We start from the raw sequence: 22,525 nt of genomic DNA, 5'->3' as shown, positions 1-22,525 counted from the left end.
AGACCGGTGTAAAAATCACATTTACCCACAGATGGCAGGCTTCCTGTTCCATTCAGAAGTCTCATAGTGTAACTGATCATAAGTGGCCCTACAATGGTGTTCACAAGTAAAGTGACTTGTTCTTTGAATTTTATTCTTACAATCATTAATGAGGCCGTGACTTTTAATGGACGCAAGTCACGGTGTAAAAGACTATTTTTACATTTAATTGAATTCGCATTAAATTTGTAAACCATTTGGAAAATAGAGCCTGTCTCTTTAAGACTGAGATTGTGCTGTCCATGATGACGGTCTCTGGGTTATTATAATGGTCGCTATGGTAGGCGAGCTAGAGAGTCTTTGTGGGGGAGAGGCGCGCGGAACGCCAAGTGATAACTGACTGCTGAAACCTGCCTCGGAGAAGAGTTCAGACCATGGGAAACTCAATATATCCATCGACACCACGGTTTGGAGTCCTGACTGCAGCTTAATTTTCCCGTGTGAAGTCGACGTAGCAGACTAAGGTAAGTGCGCTTAATGAATGCTATGTTCGGCTGTTTATTGGTAATTGATGGCGGCGTACGCATAGTGCATAACATTTTATAAGCACGCTATTGTTTTTACTTAGCTAGGATTTCAATCCGTCTGCCTCAAATCTTATCTACAAATTCACAGTTGCTCACTTCGTGCACGGTGGTCATCTATTGAAACTGGAAAATCATCCAGTTTGAAAAAACATTTGGATATTCCATCGGTAATGGCGCGTTTGCTAGATGCGTCTAGTGTGATTAAGTGGCTGGATGAGTCCGTCATATGCCGGGCTGCTACAATCCTCCACTATCCTGTTATTTGACCCAGATAACTAATTTCGCTGTTCTGGCGAAACGCAAAATATGCTACACCCATGTAGTTAACAGATGCAAAAAGTAATTAAGTGAATCTTTATTTATTTAAAGCAATTGTCTTTGCATTCATTTTGTATGCAGATAGACTACGAAATTAATTGTTTAAAATGGATAGATTGTGATTCCCTGGCTCCATGTCAGTTGTCACAACAAAATGTTTTCCCACAAGATGCGACATAACTGAAGCTGAGTTCATGCACACGGACTATCCATAAAGTTCTTAAAACGTTTTGAAAGGATTGAGATTATATGCTGAGCCCAACTTCTAAACTTAGAAATTGTGATGCATATTGATTTCATGCGTAATTTAGAATGCAGCATTGATCTGCTGTCTACACTAATGGTAGAATGATGGAACTTGGTCTATATCGAAGACAAGGTCTTAATGCATATAGCCTAGCCAAACCCTGTAATCACGACCAAAATAACATGCCCAGAACAATACACCTCTAAGGATCAGAGGATCAGCCTTACTTCCTGTGTTTGTTGTTTCAGGAAAGCCCTTCCAACACTGCTGGTGCACGGCTGGACCCATCTCTCTACCCCTCCGTCTCTTCCTCTCTTGTCACTATTTCTCTCTCGTACACACATTTACTCAGACAACACAAAGCACAGCCATGGAAGACAAACGGAAGAAGCGGAGTCCCAAAGTGTCGCTACCTCAGCCACCCCCTCCTCCCATCAACCCCCGTAAACTTTCCGTCCTCCCAGCCAGCAAGAGTGCCACCTTCTCCTTGGGGCTGCCCCAGCCCCCCTCTCCCAAAAACAGGAACAAGTTCAAGCGGTCCGTGGGGACAGTGGGCCAACCGTCCAAAGAGGTCCTCAGTGTTCCTCTGGTTCCGCCAAAGAACCCCAGGTGCGTTGCTGTGTGTGTGTGTGTGTGTGTGTGTGTACTTAAATGACCGATGGAAGTGAATCACTGCTCACAGTCGCACAATTATGTCTGAATCATAAGAGTATATAAGAGTAATATGACAGAATTATGACTGCTTTTGTACATAAAAATAAAAAAAAAAACGCTCTCCTGGAGGAAACCAATTAGGCTAAAAAAATAACCAATTGGCAATGCAAAGTAGTTTTTGTTGCTTAAATAGCTTCGGTTATGTTATCAGGCCCCATAAGGAGAAGCCCAGAGCCCCCCAGCCTGCCGGACCCAGTAAAGTCACTCAGTCGTCCCCACTACAACACTCATTCCTAACGGATGTCTCAGATGTCAGAGAAATGGAAGGAGGACTGCTTAATCTGCTCAATGACTTTCACTCTGGAAAACTCCAGGCATTTGGTAAGACAAGGATTTGTATATTTTGTACAATGATTTGTATGTTTTGTATGTAGTTAGTATAACTGGTCCTTGTCCTTGAACAGCGATTGCACTATTTGGGCTGTTGCTTGGCTTTGCAGTCCACATCGAGCTCTCTGCAACATAAATGAGATTATATTTGTTTGTGTTGATCTCATCTTTTGTGATTGTTTGGATGTTCATTTTTGTAGAGGCAGGGTGTTGGTGTCTGCATTTTTCCACAAACAACCATTACAACTCGTGTTGTGGTGGAAATTGTATGTGTTTATTGACGCCTATAGGTTAGCATAATGTTCTGTGCATGTATTACAGATATATGTATTTGTGTTTATTGAAGCCTACAGGTTAGCATAATATATATGTCCTGTGCATGTATTGTAGATATGTGTATTTGTGTGCTCTGGTGGTTACACCATTTCGTGTGGTCCCACAGGGAAGGTGTGCTCGTTTGAGCAGTTGGAGCACATCAGGGAGATGCAGGAGAAGCTGGCCCGCCTTCACTTCAGCCTGGACAGCCATGTGGAGGAACTGTCTGAGGACCAGCGGAAATGTGCCTCCGACCGCAACCTGGAACACCTGCTCTGCAACGTAAGAATGCATTAGTGGACACATACACAATACAGTAATGCAGACCCACACATTATACACATGGTTGATTTATGCTGAACTAAGACATTTTTTTTCCAAGCAAGTGTGGCCTGTTTGGCATATAGACACACATTTACATTTATTAATTTGGCGGACGCATTTGCCCAAAGCGACTTACAGCAGTGGAATAACATTTAGGCCATTAACATTTAAGCATTTTTAGATTTAAGCTACAGAGCTACACTACAGCAATATACCGGTAATAAAATGTATGCTATTAACATTCAAGCAATTTAAACTAAAAGGCTACAGCTACAGCGTTAGAATAACATTTAGCTACAGTGAAGAGGAGAATATAGCTAGGAGTTATCGCTGTATTTGTCAATACTAGTGCTAGAGGATAGGAGTGCCTGTATATTAAGTACTAGTAGAAGAAAAGAGGAGGAGAAGTGGCAGAAGAAGAGATAGAGGAGAGGGAAGTGAAGTGGGAGGACGGAAGAGGGGGAAGTGTGTGTCCGAAGCACCAGGAGAATAGGTATTCTTGGAAGAGTTGTGTCTTCAAGTGTTTTTTAAAGATAGAGAGGGACGCCCCTGCTCTGATGGAGCTTGTCCATTCCTACATATCGCTAGTTACACACTCACCCATTTATTTTCTGATTCAAAGTTTATCATATTAAGAAACAAACTTACTTACTGTAATCCAAATGGTCTTTATGTTATCTCTGTGTATGTGTATGTGTGAGAGAGAGAGGGAGAGCGAGAGAGGCAAAGTGGGTGATCAGTGTGGCATGTGTCAGAGCTGTGTGAAAGCTGCACAGCCCCTCATTCCTGGGATACATTCTGTCCTTGTGAACTGACAAATAGTCCAATTCTAGAACAGCAACAGGTGTTGGGTCCACATGCACTGTTCTACTATGCACGCAACATAATAGGACATATTTAAAAATAAATACACTAGGAGTTGAAACAGTATAAATTTGACGGGAAGTAAATTAAACTGCAGAACATAACTCGATGTATGTGAAAGGAAGGTGGCTGACAAGTACTACAGGGTTTCCATGGAATAGAGTGGGAACCCTGTGTGTAACACGAGCCACAACATTGTGTAACACTTCGCCTTTCCTCTCTTTGCAGCTGGAAGAACTGAGCAGCTCAATGTATCCTTTCCCTTAACTGCCCTCTGCTCCATGCAATCCTGCAGTCGATAGGAAAATTGGCTTTCTGTCACACTAATGCTGACTGTTTAACCTCTTGGTTCTTAGTGTCTTAAAGTGGTGACTGCTTTGTTAGCATCCTTAATGGTCTTTACACAGACAAAAACTACACCTGGCTGAAAACCAAGACCTTCCCAAGTCATCTGGACCCTGAACAGCAAAGCTCAGTGTCAAAAACATGTTCCATCACTTCCAAAGCAAGGCGCAGCAATTGCCATGACTACATTTCACAACTGCCAAAAGCTAGGTTGCCAATGTAGTGATATACATTTTATTTCTTGAATCTTTCAAGAGGAAAAATCAGGCACTTGTAGCAGCAGAAGCACAGAGCATGAATTGACCAATTCAGAGGTAACCTGTTGGCTCTATTGTGGTGAGATGTGTTAGTAGTACATTTGACAAAAGACACAAATTCTAAAGCAGTTTAAACCACCTTGAATTGAGACTCGGGTTGAATGTTTTGAGACTCGGGTTGAATGTGTTGTACACTATTTATGGGATGGATGCCAGGACTAAACTTCAGCCACTTATCAGAGGCTTTCAGAAGCACATAGAATTGATTGCAATGGGTTTTAAGACCATATTGATTGCAGGTAATGGTGCTGTAATCATGTTTTGTAAGGCTACAGTTGTGTGTCATAGGTGAAAAGGGCTGATCTCTCTCTTTCTCTCCCTCACGTGCTCTCTCTCTCTCTCTCTCTCTCACACACACCATTCACTCCTTTCTACCCTCCCTTTCTCTCTTTTTCTATCTCTGTTGAAAGGCGCAGAAGCAATTCCTTGAATTCTTCTGCCTATAATGGTCAGGGAATGACTTTTGACCATCCAATTTTGGAGATGAATTACATAATTATAAATTAACTGGTACATGGCAAGTTGGCTTCAACCTAGGAAATTCTGTTCCTTGAGTGCAAACATTTTACTTGAGCATGTATGAAAGAGTGAGGAGAGTGTTGTGCTTCCATGCATAATCTTGATTGTACAACAGCAACATCTCGGTGTCTCTCATTCTGATTTCTTCTAGACCACATCTGTAGCATATACTGTAGTTGATAATGATTGATAGATTTCATATGGTCCGAATAGATATGTCCTTTAAGCCCTTGATTTGGGCACAGAGAAAATGCTGGTATCCGGAGGTAAAACATTTTTGTGGAACACTTATATTAATCATTAACAGCCAAAACTATTTCTGATATACTGGCTGCAAAAAGTGATATCTTACCAAGTGTTGTACTGTTATATTAAGATAGAAAATCAAGTTAGTATTGTTTTTAGTATAAAGATACTTTGAGCTTTTTTATAAGACTATTTGACTGAAAATAAGTCAAAATATTCTTAAATTCAAACATAAAAACAAGTAAATGTATCTGCCATTGGATTGAGAAAATGTATAAGATTTAAGACAATTTGTCACAGATGGCACAGATTTTGACTTATTTTAAGTCAAATAATCTTACAATAAAGCTCAAACTATCCATATGCTAAAAACAATACTACTTTTTTAACACTTAGTAAGATATCACTTTTTGCAGTGGCACAGCTGTTGATTTTAGGCTGTTTGTGGAAACCACAAGAGTTGAACACATTTCTGCTGCAGAGACTATAATGGTGCCTATTGTGTAAACCTTCATGAGACCTGAAGCTATGAGGAGGAATAGCTGTCTCATTCTATCTTAGTCAAGTGTTGTTTCTATAAACAGGGTATTCAAAATGTTTCATTAGTTGTCCCAATTGCCCTGACAGCTTGTGTTGTGGTTAGTCACAAGGTTGGTTTCTTTGAAAAGAGAAGTGGCACATTAAAATGGATGTGCATCTGGAAACCTAGCCAAAAGGACTCTTACTGTGAAAACAGTAAGCACTGATCTATTCTGGTGAAAATACTGAAAGTAAAAATGTAAACGAAGTTGATGTTCCTTTTAATGCTTTTAAAATAATACCAGTGATACTTGTTTTGAGGAGGTGTTATGATGTTTGAGAGACCCATGTTTTCCTCAGTAGTTGTACATATTTATAACCTAAGAGGTGTAACTGTAGGGCTTAAACCAGAATTTCAGCAACTCTTTAGCATTACACAAGAACATGTCTAAATAATGCTGTAGTGTAACCTGTTGCACCCAAGACCCAGGTGCGATCCCAAAAAATGTTCATGGTCAAAAATAAACATGGATGGACATACAAAGAACCTGCACACAGTTTTGTAAGCATGAATGTGCAAATAAAATGTGCACACAGCCATACACAAAGTATAAAAGCCATGTTTTCTCTTAGTCCACAATAAATTATCATTGATATCAAATGTGTTTAACATGAGGTGGTCAGTTGAATACATTGGTTTCTAAGTTCTTTGCTTGGCATTAGCCGTAGGCCTACACTTGATTGCAAAATCAAAGCTGAAATTGTCAAACTTTGTTGTTGTACAGATTCTGTGGTGCATTTAGTATTGTGTGCTCACAGATTTTAACCCTTTACTTGCTTAGACATTTTATCTGCTGAGCCTACCTCATCCTCCCAAGGAACACCTTGTACAAGTAGCCTATCTGTAGGCTACTAAACTGTTCATAAATATCCTGAAACCTTTCATGTCCATTTATTTATATACACAATAAAAGAATGATCCCGTGGACAAATGTGTGCGTCTTCTTGTAAATCCATGGGTAGCATTTCCTCTTGCAGCCTGTTTGTCAAACAAATCCTTACTCCTGCCCGGTTGATGGCGATAGTGTTCCATAAGTTGTTTACCCTCTGCCTAATAGCAACGGTAGCATCAAAGATCCTTGATTATTATTAACCGTCTGGTAGCATCGTTGCCAACGTCCAGGAACTTATGGAGAGAAAAGAATGGATGGAAAAAATCACAAGATTTCAGGTAAACACCCTGTCTTTGTGCTTAAAGGAGTTAACTCACAATTGTTAGCCGTAACGTTAGTAGTATCAAGGAGTCAGTCAGTGCCACATGTTCTCGTCTAACAACTTTGTCTTGCTAGTTCTAAGCGATTTGGCAACCTGTGCAGAGATTTCTGCTAACATTAGCTATGCTAGAATTACAGCTTATCTTAACCCTACGTTAACTGTAACGATACTGAAGGTTCAAATAAGACTAACGTTAGAATTAAACTTGTGTTTTGAGCAGTCCTTCAATTTAAGTTAGTCGTGCTTGTGAACGTTATGTTAGCATTACCCTCACAACACTTATGAGGCAGAATGCACTGCACTTCTTTTGACAAATTACAAATTTGGCATTGTTAACTGCTAACAGGCATGCTGTCGGGGTTACTTGATGAGAAGGGCTATGAAATATGTGCGAAACGATTACGAAGATATTGTCAAAGAGATCGAGGGAGATCTAAATGACTTGCAGTGGAGGGGGGGGATAATTCAAATCCCTACATTTCCTGAAGAGGTGAGTAACTTCTATTGGCATTTGCAAGTTTCAATTTTGTATGCATGTGTATTGACATGTAAACGGTATAGACACACAGGCCTCTGACTTGTCTTCAAGTCATGCTGTTTTCCCTCGTTATTTTGAGTTTATATGTAGGCCTTCATCAGTGTAAGTATTCATCTTCAATCAATAGCATATCCTCATGTCATGTGTATTCTTTCCCACCAGAGCGTCTCTTTTTTGGGCCATGGCAGATATGCGAAGGTTCGCTCCAACACACAACCTGAGCGTGAAGTGGAGAAGAAACACGAGCCCCCGCATATTGAGGTGATTGAGCCAGAGAGAGACAGTCTCCCCAGTGCCAGTGCAGAAGGAGTCTCCAGGCTGTCAAAGGTGACAACCAGCCTGTCAGATGGAGGAACAGTGGGCGAATCAGAACCATGCCAGGGAGAGGCAAGGGAGAGGACACACAAGAAGGAGACCATCAAAGACACCACTGCAGCTCTGAGTCGGTTAGGACTGGATCCAAGTATTATTCAGAAAGGTGAGTACTACTTCCCACATTCATGTGCTTTTCTAGAACTTACTAATCTTGTAGCTCCTGTTATCTGGTGGAACCTGATGTGTGCTAAGGTGTTCAATTGATTGAATAATTGAACTGAATCTGTTTAATTGCTTCCCTATAACATGATACACTAATGCATACTCTTGGTTAGACTCCCTTCGGCGCTCCCTGGACAAAGACCCACCTCGGACTCGTGAGGAAGCACGGATCCTCCGGAACAAACTTGCCATGGAGCTGCTGTGGATTCAGCAGGCCATTGCCAGCCGCAAGAAAGTAAGGGCTATCATGAGTGATACGGTTTCCACTCTTTTAGTACCGCTACACATAGAGGACAATGGTGAAGGCTTCTTGCCTACACTTAATGGCCCTAAGCCTATGTAAGCCTGAGACATCACAAATGTCTTCTGAAAGTGGATTACTGCCCTATCACTTACTATTTAGAAATCACAAAGTGCCCTTTCACATAGTATTTAGACAGTATTCAGACATCAGGGATGGTAGTACGTAGGATCATGAGGCCTGTCTCATAGGGTGCCGTTTGACCAAGCACTTGAATTTCTGTCACATAGTGGTGATGTTACTTCTGAATTTTCGCCATAGCATATGTGCTACATCAAGCCCTCTGCATGGTAGGATTACAGATCTTATACCAGTTGGCTGCAACAAAAGTATCTCTGAGCTGACAATGGACTATGTCCTCTATTTTTGAAGTGCATTCTTAGCACAATTTGTCAGCAGTGATATCAGTTCCCAGTTTGTTCTCATTTGAATTTATGCTCAAACTTTGATTATTATTTATGTATTTAGCTGACACTTTTATCCAAAGTGACTTACTTAAACCTTTTGAGGTATGGTGTAATATTAAGTGTCTTGCATATAATGTTATATATTTAGTACACCTGGTGTCAAAGATCTCCTCAAAGTGCTATGGTTTTGATTTTGGGAATAATGACAACACTTAGTAGTGTCTACTGGAAGCCATAATTGTTACTTTGTCTACATTTACAGTACTTGAGCCTGAGGAAGAACCTGGAGGATGGAACACAGCAGTTGAGTACAGCGGCCTCAACATGAGGGACAGAAACTCTGAGACACTCCTTCAGTCAGTGAGCTAATGATGCGAAATGATCGCTTGGTCGGAGAATGTATATACAGTATCAGTGAAATTAAACTATGTGCTTTGTGAAGGTTTTTTTACCTGTGTATAAAGAGTGTATATTTTGTTTATAGAATTTTGTACTTGAATAAATTAATTATGTTTAAACTTTACACACTGTTTATCCATTGGTTCACCATTGCAAGTAGATGCAATTGCTCTCAGTGGTTCCAGAGTTAAGGATGGTGTCTTGTTTATCGATAGCAGTGGAATTGTGGAGTTGTTTGAATGTTGGGTAGGTTTAATACACTCAAACATTCAGTAATCAAGGATCTTTGGTTCTTATTTTGGCTTCCACGAATGAGGCCTTATCTTCCCTGTTGTGAGGAGTTATAGAGAATGCAAATACAGTGTCCCTGCAGAAGGCAGTGTGCAATGGGGCCGGTTCAGCATCCTGCCTGCTTGAAGCTGATAACATGCAAATGCTCTCTGGTCTGTAGATTCTATTATGGTCAGTAAAAATTATGGTCAGTAAAAAGAACATTGTTGTATTACTTGGCCCTCGGCTAATACAGCTAGTGCTAGTACAACCAGAAACTATTTTTGCAGTTAATACCCTAAGACCCAAATCCCCTCAAATATAGGGAAATGTGGAATAAATTGTGTATGCCTTCTTTGTGTGTTGGAATAAAATTCTATGAGGACAAAGCCCTTCCCTGACTTGAGAAAGTCTAGCTCAGAGATAGTGTAGCCTCACATGAACAGTGTAGCCGCACATACACAGATGGCCGCAGAGCCAACAGTTTGTGGGTGTGTGTGTGTTCTCCACCATGATGTGCTATTGGAGTGTTATTTTCACAAGAAGGATGTGTACCGCCTCCTTGTGAATGGAAGCTCATTGATAATTCAGTGTGGTTTATTATCTGTTAAGAGGTGGCGAGTGACATGCTTTGTTTGATTCACTCGTCTAAGAGCACTTCAACTCTTCTCCCTTCTTGTCTCAATTTTTCACTCTGTTTTTCCTTCATCAGAATATATTTCTATTTCTTTTTATGCTCCTTTAGTTCTACACTCCCACACCAATTGTCTTTCTGTGTATCTCTTTCCTTTTCTAACCTCTCCCTCTCTCTCTCTCTCACCCTTTTGTTGTGGGTAAAGCCCACACAGCTAGCAGCCATTGCTGGTTGTGCTGCCATGGCAACCAGGAAATACTCACAGACCGTCTATGAGACTGGACACATGAGTGTGTGAGGGGAAACCTGGAGACAACACACACTCCCATACTCACAGACACACACACATACAAACATACACCTTCAAACATAGCTAAGTGGACAACACTTTTTTCAGAATATATATACATTTTGTTCCTGCTTTTTTAAAGGACCTTTGATATGGACTAAGCCAGCTGCCTGCCTGTGCAGAAACCTACCAGAGTTTGAGGAGGGGGCTCAAACCCTGAGCTTTCCGTGATTGGATCCCAAAAATGACCTCCAGCACCTCCATGGCTGTCCTACCCCCGGTCAAGAGTGTGGTGGTCTACCGCAATGGTGACCCCTTCTTCATGGGGAGGAGGTTCGTGGTGAACCAGAGGCAGGTGTCCTGCATGGAAGCCTTCCTGAATGACGTGACGCTGAACATCCAGGCACCGCTGGCTGTAAGGACCCTCTATACCCCCCGGAATGGACACCGCGTGCGGGAGCTGGAGGAGATGAAGACCGGTGCCCACTACGTCGCTGCTGGGTTTGAGAGGTTCAAGAGACTGGAGTGAGTTGGTGACAACATGATGAGACAGAGAACACACATACTAACAGTCATCATAATAATATATATAGAATACCATTATCTAGTGGTAAGAATTTACTATTTCATTGTCAGGTATTTCAACTTGATAGTTATTCTGTATATATTTCATATGGTAATATGAAAAGTAATCTTTTTACTTTTACCTACTTGCTATGAAATGTCTTTCTTTTCTGTTATGCCTTTCCTCTACTTCCTCTTTCATCTGTTTTTCTATTCTATATCTAGTTATTTCAACACAGGTGTGAAGAAACCACTAGCCAATAAAGTAGAGGTAAGGTCAGCTTAGCTTAATGTGTTTTCAACATTGGTATATCCAGAATGCAAGAGCTCATTGGAATACTGTCACTCCATCTTAGAGAAAAATATTACACTTCTCGTGTTATCTGCCTGTTGAGCCTGTTTTTTTGTCACTATTCCATGCCTGATTTGAGAGAGGTACAGGTGTTTTGTGTTTGTTGTGTTGTCCCTTGTTACGGGGGCAAGAGTGGGGTCATCTGGGCCTCTTTAGGACGAGCTTGACCTGGTCATTACCAAAACCACAGAGAGGTCATTGACATGAAGATGGGGGGAAAAAGATGAGCAAGAGAAATACAGTGTGTGTGCGTGTGTGTGTGAGAGTGTGTGTGAGTGTGCGCATGAGTGAGGCAAAGAGAGTGAGATTACGATTTCCAGCAGGTGGAACAAAGGGTGTTGGAGCGGCTTAGTGTTATTTGAGCTGCAGGCCTGCCCAGGCATGTCTAATGGTCCTCCCCATACCAACTACTACTGTTTGGCCAAATACTGTTACAAATCAGATACAGAAAACAGGCAGTGTGTCTCCTACTTTACTGAACACTTGAATATTTGTGCCAGGTCTCTGGCCATTGTATTCTCCATGACTCTTAGGACTTTCTTAATCCAATGATTAAATCGCATCAGTGCTGAATTTCTTAATTACAATACCATATACAATATTAATAAGTAATATAATATTACTCTGATTTGTTTGCTTTAGGCAAAGCCACTTGTAAGACCAAACGTGTCAGCTAAATGGAGGAAGATCATACCCATCCCATGTATCATACAGTAAGTAGAGACATCACTCTCAATCCGGACAGAACTAGACAGCTATTTGTAAAGGCTTTTGTATTGTTTTTACACATTAACATATCCTTTTGATGTGATGGGAATTGCCTGTTTACTGGTACTACTCTAAAGCAATAGCTTTTGTCCTAGTGTCTTGAATGAAAATGTGCACACGCTTGCACATACACACATACACACACACACACACACACACACACACACACACACACACACACACACACATTGATTCTCTGTATGAAGTGTGTTCAGGAATGGCGATGTGGTGGGCACTCCGCTGCGGTTCATCCTCCCCAAGAACATGATGCAGGATCTGGAGCAGGTCCTTTGTCTCATCACAGAGAAGGCAGCTCTACGCACCGGAGCCGTACGCAGGTGTCTCCCACACACACACGCACACGCACACGCACACACATGCGCGCACGCACACACACACACACACACACACACACACACACACACATGCACAAGCACAGATCTCAGGACACACACCATGTCCCCTCCCTCACACATCAGACTTTGAAACACACACGCATGCTCACACATGTAGATTCATACGTCCGTTTTGGGAATCATGAAGATACATACAACTGTACCATTATGTGCACCATTATATTCTAATACACACATACTGCCTCAGTCAGATTGAATGTGAACTTTGATCTCATAATGACGTTGCAGGCTTTACACTCTGGAAGGGGCGACCGTGACTACAGCACAGGAGCTGGTGAATGGCCAGTGCTATGTTGCCGTGGGAACAGAGAAGTTCAAGAAGCTTCCTTATTTGGAGCTGTCAGTGCCAAAAGCTACAGGAGGGAGTGCAGACAGGTGGAGCCCCAATCTTGCACACACACACACACTCACACACTCACACTCACACAAGGTTACAACCACAGCCTGACACTCAAACACATACACACACACATATGTACAGCTACACAGACACACAGACACAAGCTCACACACACACACACACATATACTTACTGACAGACAGACACGCACACACACACACACACACACACACACACACACAGAAAGTGATTGTACGAACACGGTAAATCACTGCCTTGTAAAGAGATTTGAATGCTTGCGCATTTGCATTGGTCAGCCATCCTTTCAGTCCGTCTAATGCCATGCCATAAATAACATCAACTGTCAAGACGTCTCTTAAACCTTGTGGCCTTTCAAACAACACATTGTGTCTTGGAATGTTGTGTGCAGAGATTACTTTCTAAAAGGAGGCAAACCTCCTTTAAATAAGCTTAGAGTTTTCTTCAGCCTTGTTGTAGCAATATGGAAATATGGAACTTAAATGATGATAGCAAAGTCCTTTTAGGATTTTAGGACCCCACTCAGCGGCCATCTTGCAACGCACTCTGGGCAGTTATCGGCAGCTATTTTCCTATTCAAGTGAATGGGGAGGCATACAAGAAGGGGCGTAATATGTGTAGAGACTACTGCCATATAGGCTTTATGAACCCATGCATTTCTATGGAGGATTCTTTGAGTGCTGTGTCTCCTCATTAGAAAGTCTCTGATGATAGCAAGATAGACTCAAGTCTGTAATTTGTGTGATAAGAGATCCTTTATATTCTATATTATCATATGTAGCATGTCTTAATCTAGTATATTGCTTATGAATTTTGTAGGTATTATCCATTGAACCGGAGGCAGCAGAGAAAACACGAGGTTAGAAACTCTTCATTACATTTATGTTAGTCATGTGGAGTGTCATGTTGCAGCATACTGTATATTAAACTGGGTGAGTACAAAGGACACATATAATGTATGAGCTTGGGGGTGCAGGTCAATGCACAAAAAAAACACTGTGCGGTGTGTGGTTTACTGGTTGGGACGATATGGCTGTGTATGGACTTTGTTGACCAAACAAACTAACACAAACAAGATATAATATCTGACATAAAGGTATCAGCGTATTGTATTGCTTAATATATACGTACTAAAGAGAATATGTAACTGTATTTGTATGATTTCATTTCTGTGGGTATTTCAGAACCGGCGGGCAGGTCCTCATGATACACACAGTGATTCAGCTTTGTTAGACTCACCAGAGGTAACTGTGTATGTGTGTTCTTTTAAGCGTGTGTGTAGTTATATGCGATTTGACATGTTTCTGTGTGTGTTCTTTTAAGCGTGTGTGTAGTTATATGCGATTTGACATGTTTCTGTGTGTGTTCTTTTAAGCGTGTGTGTAGTTATATGGGATTTGACATGTTTCTGACCCTGTCCACTTTTACATGCCGTAGACATTTTCTGAGAAGAATGTATTAATGCGGACGGTTGAGGGTCAAATCTGTAAGGTTAAAGGTGAGAGTGTGGTGGTGTCTCAGATGGACGGGAGACGGGTGAAGTCCACTGGGGACGAGGCAGAGGATAGGAGTCCTGGGACGGTCCAGAGGCTGAGAAGCGTCCGAGAGGAGAAGTCTGTGTTCTACGCCAAACCTGTCAGAGTGCGCAAGAACCCAAACACACAAAGACTTAAAGACAGGGCAGCACCAGGTATACTTGCTCGCTCTCTCTCTCTCTCTCTCTCTCACACACACACACACACGCACACAGACACAGAAACGCACAGATATATCAACAGATGTATACACACACTAATGAAAGCTGTTTACCCTATCTGTATGTTGTTTTGAATACAAACAATAGCTTCACAAATGAATCTACATAGCTGGTCCCACAGACCAAAAGCATCACACCGATGTTTAGAATGAAGTGTTGTGATGGTGATGAGTTTGCCCTCTCCCGGGGCGGGTCCTGCAGCGGCTCAGCCCAGCGTGTTTCAGGCCCAGACGGGCCAGAGGAGGGAGGAGGTGCTGGGAGCTCAGGAGGTGCCTGAGGAGGACAACATCATGGTGGACCTCCCTATTGACCAGGCATGTGAGCGAAGCGCACAGACACACACACACACACACACACACACACACACACACACACACACACCTGCATATACATACACATGCCATCACCACTGCACCATCCCTCTTTTCACTATTCTTCCAGATTCATTCTGTGTGTATGTGTGTGTGTGTGTGTGTGTGTGTGTGTGTGTGTCATTCCCCTCTTTCCCACTGCATTGGCGTGCCACTATCTTGTCCTTGCTCTTATGATTACCAATGTTTTTCTCCAGTGATGTTGTAACAGAATCACCAACCCCATACCACTAGATTTTTGGCCATCAGTCTGTATTCAGAGAAGTCATTCTTCCCTCTTAAATGACTGTTCCAGAGAGTCGCTGAGACAGTTGAAGAGGAAGAACACCATAAGAAGGATAGCCTTGAAACAGACCACAAAGATAAGGTACATTTGTAACGGAGATGACAAAGAGGAAGATAGAGAGTAATATTTTTCTCTCTGTGTGTAATCAAGGATGTGTCAGACACTTAATACTCCTTGCTTCTTTCCTTTCTCCTTTAAAGACAAAAATAACTCTGCAGGGGAAAGGGAGCTCAACTTCAGATTCAGATTTGGATCATCAGAGACACAGCAGCAGCAGCTTCACTGCTGAACCAATACAAGTACATTCACACAGTATATATTCTATAACTTTCATAAATCTTTTTTGATTTTTTAAATCTACTTTAATTTTTTAAATCTACTGCAACCCTGCAGTACTTGAAATATATAATAGTAATAAATCATAGCCCTTTGGGCTGTATATATGTGTGTATGTGTGTGTGAGAGAGAGATAGAGAGAGAGAGAGAGAGACTGTGACAGTTGGATGTCATTTATTTGATCAGTCAAGATAACAGTTTTAATTTATCTTTCAATGACACGAGAGTAGAGATGGAAAAGATGAACAAAAATAGAAAAGCTTGAAAAACACCACTTAGCTCTAGGAATGTGTGTGTGTGTGCCTGTGCATGTGTACAGCCCCATCAAGAGTGTATTTCTGTCTGAACACAATGTGTCACACATCCTAAAATAATTGGTTCTCATCTCTTGCGGCTTCTCAGAGGTAAAAATAGCGAGTCTCAGAGATGGTTTTTTTCTCTCCCTGGCTGATATCCAATTAGTTCTGGCTCACTTCCCCTCTCTGTTGCAGAGACAGACAAAGACACCAGAGAATGAGGATCCATCTGAGAACAACAATCTTCAAACTGACCTTGAGGTGTGCGTGCGTGTGTACGCATCCACAGAGACTAAATATAAAATGTCTGATGAAACAACTGCATTTGTTGCACTGTGATACAGTATATCAATATATTCGGCCTTCAATTAGAATAACTTTAAAACATAAAAAAAGATCATTGTAATATTTTCTTTTTTGAGGTGAACCAGCCAGTCGAGGAAGAGTCCAGTATGATCTCTGTCTCTAGACCCTCCTCCAGCCACAGAGAGACTTGCGCACAAAACTCTGGGTGTGCTAGTCATAAAGCAGAGGTAGGAAGATCAAATTCACTAGTGATTTCATATCTATGCAAACTTAAGCCAATATAAAATTGCTACCTACAGAAATCATGTCATTATATGTACAAATTCCATCGGCATCCCAGGAGAGATGCAATTCCCTCTCGCAGTTCTCCACATTGTTATCTTTGTGTGTTGGTTCAGGCCCCTGTTGACCCCGACTGCAGGACTTTGTCTCCGGAGCCTCAGGAGGACACAGGAGGACCTGATCGGTCAACCCACTCTGCGCAGGTGGCTCACACTCACCCTCACTACAAGCTGTCTAGACTGGGATTGTTAAACCAGGCTTAGGGAAAATTGCATTTTCTTAGTATGTACACAAACAGCAGAATGTTCAATATGAGAAGTTCATGTTTGGTAATACTTTTAAAAGTATTTAAAAGTTAATGCTTAGTAATTAAGGATTTTTTAATACTAGTGTAAATGACTTAAGATCTTTAGGTCTTAAAGTCTGTAAGGTCATTAGAAGGTCTGCTATGTCCAGGGCCCCACTACCTGTATAGTGTTATGTGATAATGTGATATAGTTACGCAAAATTATACACTTCCATCTATGAGGCAAAACTCAGTAGACCTTTACAAGGCCAAGAGAGGATGAAACTAAAGTTCAGTTTGAATGTCTGTTAAGTCAGCCCACTGGTTAACACACCATCTGTCCCCTACCTTTGCATGTCTCTGAGCTAGAAGGAAACGCTTCGAGGTTCCAAGGCTGATCTCAACACTACTGCTGTGCCTTTGGACAAGAGCTTGGCTGAGACAGACTCACAGGAGAGGCCAGTATCTTCAGAGAGAAGAAGAGAGTGAACCCTGGAACTCAGTTCAGTACCAGGCCTGGACACAGCTCTTACCATTCTGCGGTGGTCGGTTATCAATGGGAAGCCATGTTTCACAAATTACCTGCTGTATGATTAAGGCTGGAATATATAAGTACTTCTACACACTCTCATCACACTACGTATGACTTAATAAACACAATAAATGATCACTAAAATACAGTTTATAGCAATGATGCCCCAGGATGGTGGAGCTTCCCCTGAATATACAGTACAGTGTGATATTGATGCACCTGTACCAAATATTTCAGATTTTGATGAAGGAACATACTGAATGGCTTTACTTTTGACCTAAAACAACAAAAATAATTTCATTCACGTTTGAACCATTATGTATTACATTACGTCATCCATTTGTGTCCCCTGTACAGTCGACCACTTACAGTTTAACTAATATTTTAGTATCATTTAGAGTAAATGTTGGAAATGTTTTGTATAAAAGCTGGTTCATGTGTGTTTGCCATCCCTGTGAAAAATAAATGAGTAATATTCTTTAATAGTATTAATCAGTGGACACTTTATTTAGAATAACCCATTCCCAAATCCTCATGTAATAATAAAGAATATACAGCTCAGTATGAAATATCTTCTGACAGGGACAGGCACTGAGAAAATATACTTGCTTTCAGCAAGATCAGCATCTAAAAATATAGCAGGATTCTCTACACCGAAATCAGCTGACCAGCCATTCAGTTCACATCACATCCAGTTCAGTGTTACTAAAGCACATACTTGGCCAAATATCAAATATATTATATCTAATATGTGTATATATAAACATATACATCATCTGTTATACACTAGTCAAATCATTTTCACATTGAATAAATCAAATATTTCATATATTATATTAAACATCCTTGTGCCTCTGTTGCCAAACTGAAAACTAAGCTATAAGTCCCAAGAGGCCATAGGTTCCAGTGATTTCCGCTAAGGAGCACTACGCAAACCTACAGCCTCACGCGGCTTACTGCTTTTAACTGTTACTACATATACCCAGCAATGTTTCGTAGAATATAGAAGTGATATAAAAACAAATGTGGTCAACGTAAAGAGTTGCAGAGTGCAAAGATTGAGAAAAGCTGTTGAGCTGCATCTGCTTTTGGTCATGTAATGAATATCAAAACTACATTGGAGCTGCTTTTGAAGACAAGAAAATTTATTTTTTAAAAGTTTGTCCCCTCTGCCTCTGACAATAAAGTTAGAAACAAACTACAGGAATAATGTTACAGAAGATGTCACTGATCTAGAAAGTCATATCTAATTACCGTAAGAAAATGACGACGTTGCATTGCACTGCATAATGAACTGAAGCGTATACATAGACATAGCAGCAGCAGCAACATCATGTAAACATCACAAAGAGTGAGTGATTCACCATACTACAGAACAGCAGCAAAAAGTATTGAAAGTGCAGAGTGCAGACAGTCTTTCAAGTTCAACCACTGTTAGACTGTGTAACCATCTGATCTGGGTTGGCATGCCAGACACCAACTACAGTAATCAGGTCCCTACTTCCATAGCTTTGTTTATGGTCCTCAGGTCAGTGTGGTGTTCAACGGGGCTGTGTCCTTGGCTTCAGAGGCTGAACTGAAGATGCAGAGAGAGACTCCTAACATGGTCAGCAGCATCCCAAACACAGCTCCTGAAATACATCAAACACGCATCAGTGAAAATACCAACTCCTGGACAAAATATTATCACAATTAACACAACATGACTTTTGACATTATGGGTCAAGGTTGCTGAAGTCATACATTCCGATATAACCCCGCCTTTAAGTACTTACGTTTCCCACCAAAGTCCTCACCCAGCAAACTGCCTGTGAGCAGGGTTATGAGGAATGTGAGAGAGTTCACGACCGGCACAGCCACGGACAGCTCTATGAGAGGGGCCAGAACATAATCATCAAAAATCATTAATTATTTAAGATTATCAAAAGTATAGCTCACTTAGACAGAACAAATACTCTAATACAGTGTTTCTTAACTGGTGGGTCGGGGCACAAAAGTGGGTTGCGGAACCATTCTGGGTGGGTTGCAAAGCTTGTGATTTAAAAAAAAAAAATCAATTTAAAATGCCACCTTAATCAGATCTAATAGTGGACCTTTAGAGACTTTATTTGTGGCCAATGTCAGTCATTACCATGGACATAGGTCATGTTAGACATCATTTTAAATGCAAGTAGGCTGCGACCCTGAATATTTGAAGTAAGCTAGGATATGGATTCACTTAAATTGAGGACAAATTATGATGGAAACTCCAGTGTATGGTGTGCAGTGAATTGCTGGCACATGAGACACATGAAACATCAAAACTAAAATGCCACAGGGAAACAAGGCACCTCTGTCAAAGTCAAACCTGTTGAGTACTGTTGAGGTGACATCAGGAGTTGAAGATTTCACAAATGTAATGCCAAACATTCGCATGTTCCAAACAAGCAGGTCTACACAGGCACTTTATGTGTCTTACCATATAGCTCACCATATCTGTTGGCTTGAATGGTAAAAAAAATATATGGGTCGCGACTTTATGGACATGGGAAATTGTGGGTCCCAAAGCTATACCAATTAAGAACCACTGCCCTAATACACTACTTTAGCCACTAATTTACCTGTGGTGGCCAAGGTGAAGTAGTAGACCACAGATCCACCTTGATTCAGCAGGAATGGAATCAGATACTGGAGAAAAGTAAGTTAATGAGTGGTGGAAATTGAGGGGTTGAGCATATCTTAATGCAAGTACAGAATTAGACCTAGAATGTGTTGCAACACAAGTTACAAGAATCTGGACGTAGGCTAATTTTATCCTTGGCTACAAGAATTCAACGGTAGCTTACCTTGAAGTTGAGGAACAGGAACTTAACCTCGGCAAGGAGCTGAAGGATAATATTCCCCTTCTTCACTCTTTCAATGCCTTCTGTACCTTTCTTTAAAAATGGATTAGTGGCTCCCCAGAGCAACGCCACCACCAAGAAACAACACACCTCCACTGTTGAGGAAAAAACGTAATTCAAGGTAGAGCTTAAGGTTGCCTATTACAAATCCAGCTCATATTTTGCCCTCCTGGCAGCAGACTTTCAGCAGTAACATAGGCTATGATTGGATGAAACATAAAAAAAAAAAAAAACGTAAATAACCAAGGGCTTCATTTCCCAAAGTGATGTTGTTTCGATGTTGGCCACACGGACGAAATAGGAATACTACTGCATTGTTCTGATTCAATCACCTGCATAATTCCCGTTTATTTGAGGCAGGTGTTTATTTCGCGTTTATTGAAGACTGCGTAGATTCCCTTTTCTGAAGCACCTGCCTACGTGTCCCCTCTGCATAAAAGCCAGGGCATTTCCTACCAGTTTGTCATAGCTTCTTCATAATGTGATACACCGTGAAAACATAACCAACATAACAATACATTTGTAAAGGAAAACTTCCTCACCTGCGCCCACCATATTTCATCTTCCTCGACTAGGATTTACCTTTGTGAACGTAGTACCGCCCCCTATAGTCCCGGAGGTCACAATACAGGGACAGTGTGTGTGTGTGTGTGTGTGTGTGTGTGTGTTCATAAAAGAAAAGTAGCCAATCAGTAATAGAATATGAAATACACAAATTGTAGCCATGTAGGAGGGCCTTTACGGATCCCAGCAGTAGCCTATGCAGTTTTGATGCTCAGGATGTATTCTGTTATGTATTTTTGCAATTGTGTGTGTGGTGGCCTTTACAGATCCCAAGTGCTCACAGTTGGCACCAGCTTCCTGCTGCTCAGGATATGTATTGATATAGAAGTCTTTGTCCAAGTTTTACCAAAAACAGTGCATGGATAATTTCACAATCAGGGTAAGTAGGCCAATTTGCTTCACAAGGCCTGACAAGTAAACCTTCTTCGACTATCATTATTTTTCAATATATCCATGAAAGGATAAAACATGTGTAATCGCATCTGATCATCAACAGTCATTAGTATATGCCTTCCAATGCTATGGTTTGGACATCTTAAAAAAATGTAATTCCTCGCCATCAGTAGGCTAGGCTAAAGCTAAATATTTGTATTTGTTGTGTTCTGTTAACATCATTTATAAGCAGGCTAAGTTGCATCATCATATATATTGTAGCCTATTTTGAGCATATTTATAGAATATGTTGGAGTGGACAAATAGCCTACCCTTTGACAGAAAACGGTGGTTACATTTACAGTGATCAGTGTGATGTTCAAAATGTGTCTAGAAATGTAGGCTGTTTCAAAGATTGATGCATATATTACATATTTCCTCTGTTAATCCAGGTCAGTTATATCTCGAAATTTATATTTCATGGAAATTTGGCCTATATTTTTCAAATACCCCCCATTTCCATCCACAATTATGATCATTTACCATTTCAACATATTATGTCCATTGTGGTCCAGTTTTCTGCTCACAGCAAAATGTTAATATGTGTTCAAGCGGTATGGTGCATCTCAAAAAATTAGAATATCGTGGAAAAGTTCATTTTCCCCCCATTATTTATTTCAAAATGTGAAGCTCATTGTAGATTCATTACACAAGCCTTTTTATTGTTTCCATTGAGTTGGCTGTGCCCTGTTGCCCAGTCTAGTCTATGTTAATGTATGGTTTCATGATTACAGAATGCATGAAGTGTTTCTATCCCATTTCCATCATGGTTTTCTCCAGTCTTCAAATTTGTCCTCCTCCCACTTCTGCCAGTTCTTACATTTTGGAGCAACCACATGTAAGTAGGAAAAGGTCTATAGACAGACAGACAGACAGAAAGGATGTCATGTGTTTGTGCATGTAACCTGATGTTGCTGGAACCTTTAGTTCCATAGTAACCATATGCTGACATACAGGTGTGTATGCCTGAATTATACTTTTTTGCCTATAACTTCTGCAGTAAGAAGATCACATTACCAGGCAGGAGACTCTTCCCTCCGGTCCATAACGGATATAGGTAGCTGTATGTTCACAGTTGTTGGACCAATCGTGGTATTTTCCACAACAGGTACCAAAGTTCTCATCCTTTTTGTTTATATGTGTTTTGCATGTGTTAAGTCTTTCTTTAATTTCTTCAAGGTTTGGCTTTGCTTCATCTACATCTAGGTAATTATCTAGGCGGCGACCTGCTTTTGTATCTGGATTCAGTGCTGCGATTTCACAACCTTCTGTATAGGAAAAATCAGAAGTGAAATTAATGAATTAATGAAATAATAGCAATGCAGGGATTATTGACCTCAAAACATTATGATGCATGAGAAAGTCTCAAACAAGATACTACCCCTTTTAAAGAAAACAGGGATATATTTTTATATTATTTTAAATATAGGTCTATTAGTCTAA

General features: G+C 40.9%; 4 protein-coding genes across 6 annotated transcripts; 3 read left to right on the top strand and 1 right to left on the bottom strand.

The window, feature by feature from the left end:
* The first annotated feature begins 304 nt into the window (after positions 1 to 304).
* ccdc28b (coiled-coil domain containing 28B) lies at positions 305 to 6,627 on the top strand. Its single transcript, XM_042072678.1, has 6 exons — positions 305 to 503; positions 1,380 to 1,740; positions 1,997 to 2,166; positions 2,618 to 2,772; positions 3,907 to 3,929; positions 4,086 to 6,627. Exons 2-6 carry the CDS (start codon positions 1,502 to 1,504, stop codon positions 4,138 to 4,140), a joined length of 642 nt encoding a protein of 213 aa, XP_041928612.1. The 5' UTR covers positions 305 to 503; positions 1,380 to 1,501; the 3' UTR covers positions 4,141 to 6,627.
* Positions 6,628 to 6,698: 71 nt separating this feature from the next.
* iqcc (IQ motif containing C) lies at positions 6,699 to 9,205 on the top strand. Its single transcript, XM_042072677.1, has 5 exons — positions 6,699 to 6,855; positions 7,246 to 7,389; positions 7,600 to 7,915; positions 8,088 to 8,209; positions 8,945 to 9,205. The coding sequence occupies exons 1-5, from the start codon at positions 6,814 to 6,816 to the stop codon at positions 9,008 to 9,010; spliced, it is 690 nt and encodes a 229-aa protein (XP_041928611.1). The 5' UTR covers positions 6,699 to 6,813; the 3' UTR covers positions 9,011 to 9,205.
* Positions 9,206 to 9,352: 147 nt separating this feature from the next.
* Positions 9,353 to 17,632, top strand: dcdc2b (doublecortin domain containing 2B). Of its 3 annotated transcripts, none has more exons than XM_042072670.1 (15): positions 9,353 to 10,799; positions 11,064 to 11,109; positions 11,833 to 11,903; positions 12,165 to 12,296; positions 12,603 to 12,749; positions 13,573 to 13,612; positions 13,938 to 13,997; positions 14,275 to 14,443; positions 14,711 to 14,823; positions 15,176 to 15,247; positions 15,367 to 15,465; positions 15,994 to 16,059; positions 16,230 to 16,331; positions 16,503 to 16,589; positions 17,042 to 17,632. In XM_042072670.1, the coding sequence occupies exons 1-15, from the start codon at positions 10,519 to 10,521 to the stop codon at positions 17,159 to 17,161; spliced, it is 1,605 nt and encodes a 534-aa protein (XP_041928604.1). In that variant the 5' UTR covers positions 9,353 to 10,518; the 3' UTR covers positions 17,162 to 17,632. The 3 variants fall into 3 exon arrangements, with proteins under 3 accessions (XP_041928604.1, XP_041928603.1, XP_041928605.1); XM_042072669.1 differs by having other exon boundaries at positions 16,221 to 16,331; XM_042072671.1 differs by lacking the exon at positions 13,938 to 13,997 and having other exon boundaries at positions 16,221 to 16,331.
* Positions 17,633 to 17,728: 96 nt separating this feature from the next.
* tmem234 (transmembrane protein 234) lies at positions 17,729 to 20,727 on the bottom strand. The gene is made up of 5 exons (XM_042072679.1): positions 20,629 to 20,727; positions 20,030 to 20,181; positions 19,805 to 19,871; positions 18,980 to 19,072; positions 17,729 to 18,835 (listed from the first exon to the last, which is right to left on the bottom strand). Exons 1-5 carry the CDS (start codon positions 20,639 to 20,641, stop codon positions 18,729 to 18,731), a joined length of 432 nt encoding a protein of 143 aa, XP_041928613.1. The 5' UTR covers positions 20,642 to 20,727; the 3' UTR covers positions 17,729 to 18,728.
* Between the last annotated feature and the right edge of the window lie 1,798 nt (positions 20,728 to 22,525).

The sequence above is a fragment of the Alosa sapidissima genome, chromosome 19 (genome assembly GCF_018492685.1).
Source record: "Alosa sapidissima isolate fAloSap1 chromosome 19, fAloSap1.pri, whole genome shotgun sequence".
Taxonomy (NCBI): Eukaryota; Metazoa; Chordata; class Actinopteri; order Clupeiformes; family Clupeidae; genus Alosa; species Alosa sapidissima.
Note: the sequence above shows the minus strand (reverse complement) of the source record. Positions and strands in the feature narration are given on the sequence as shown.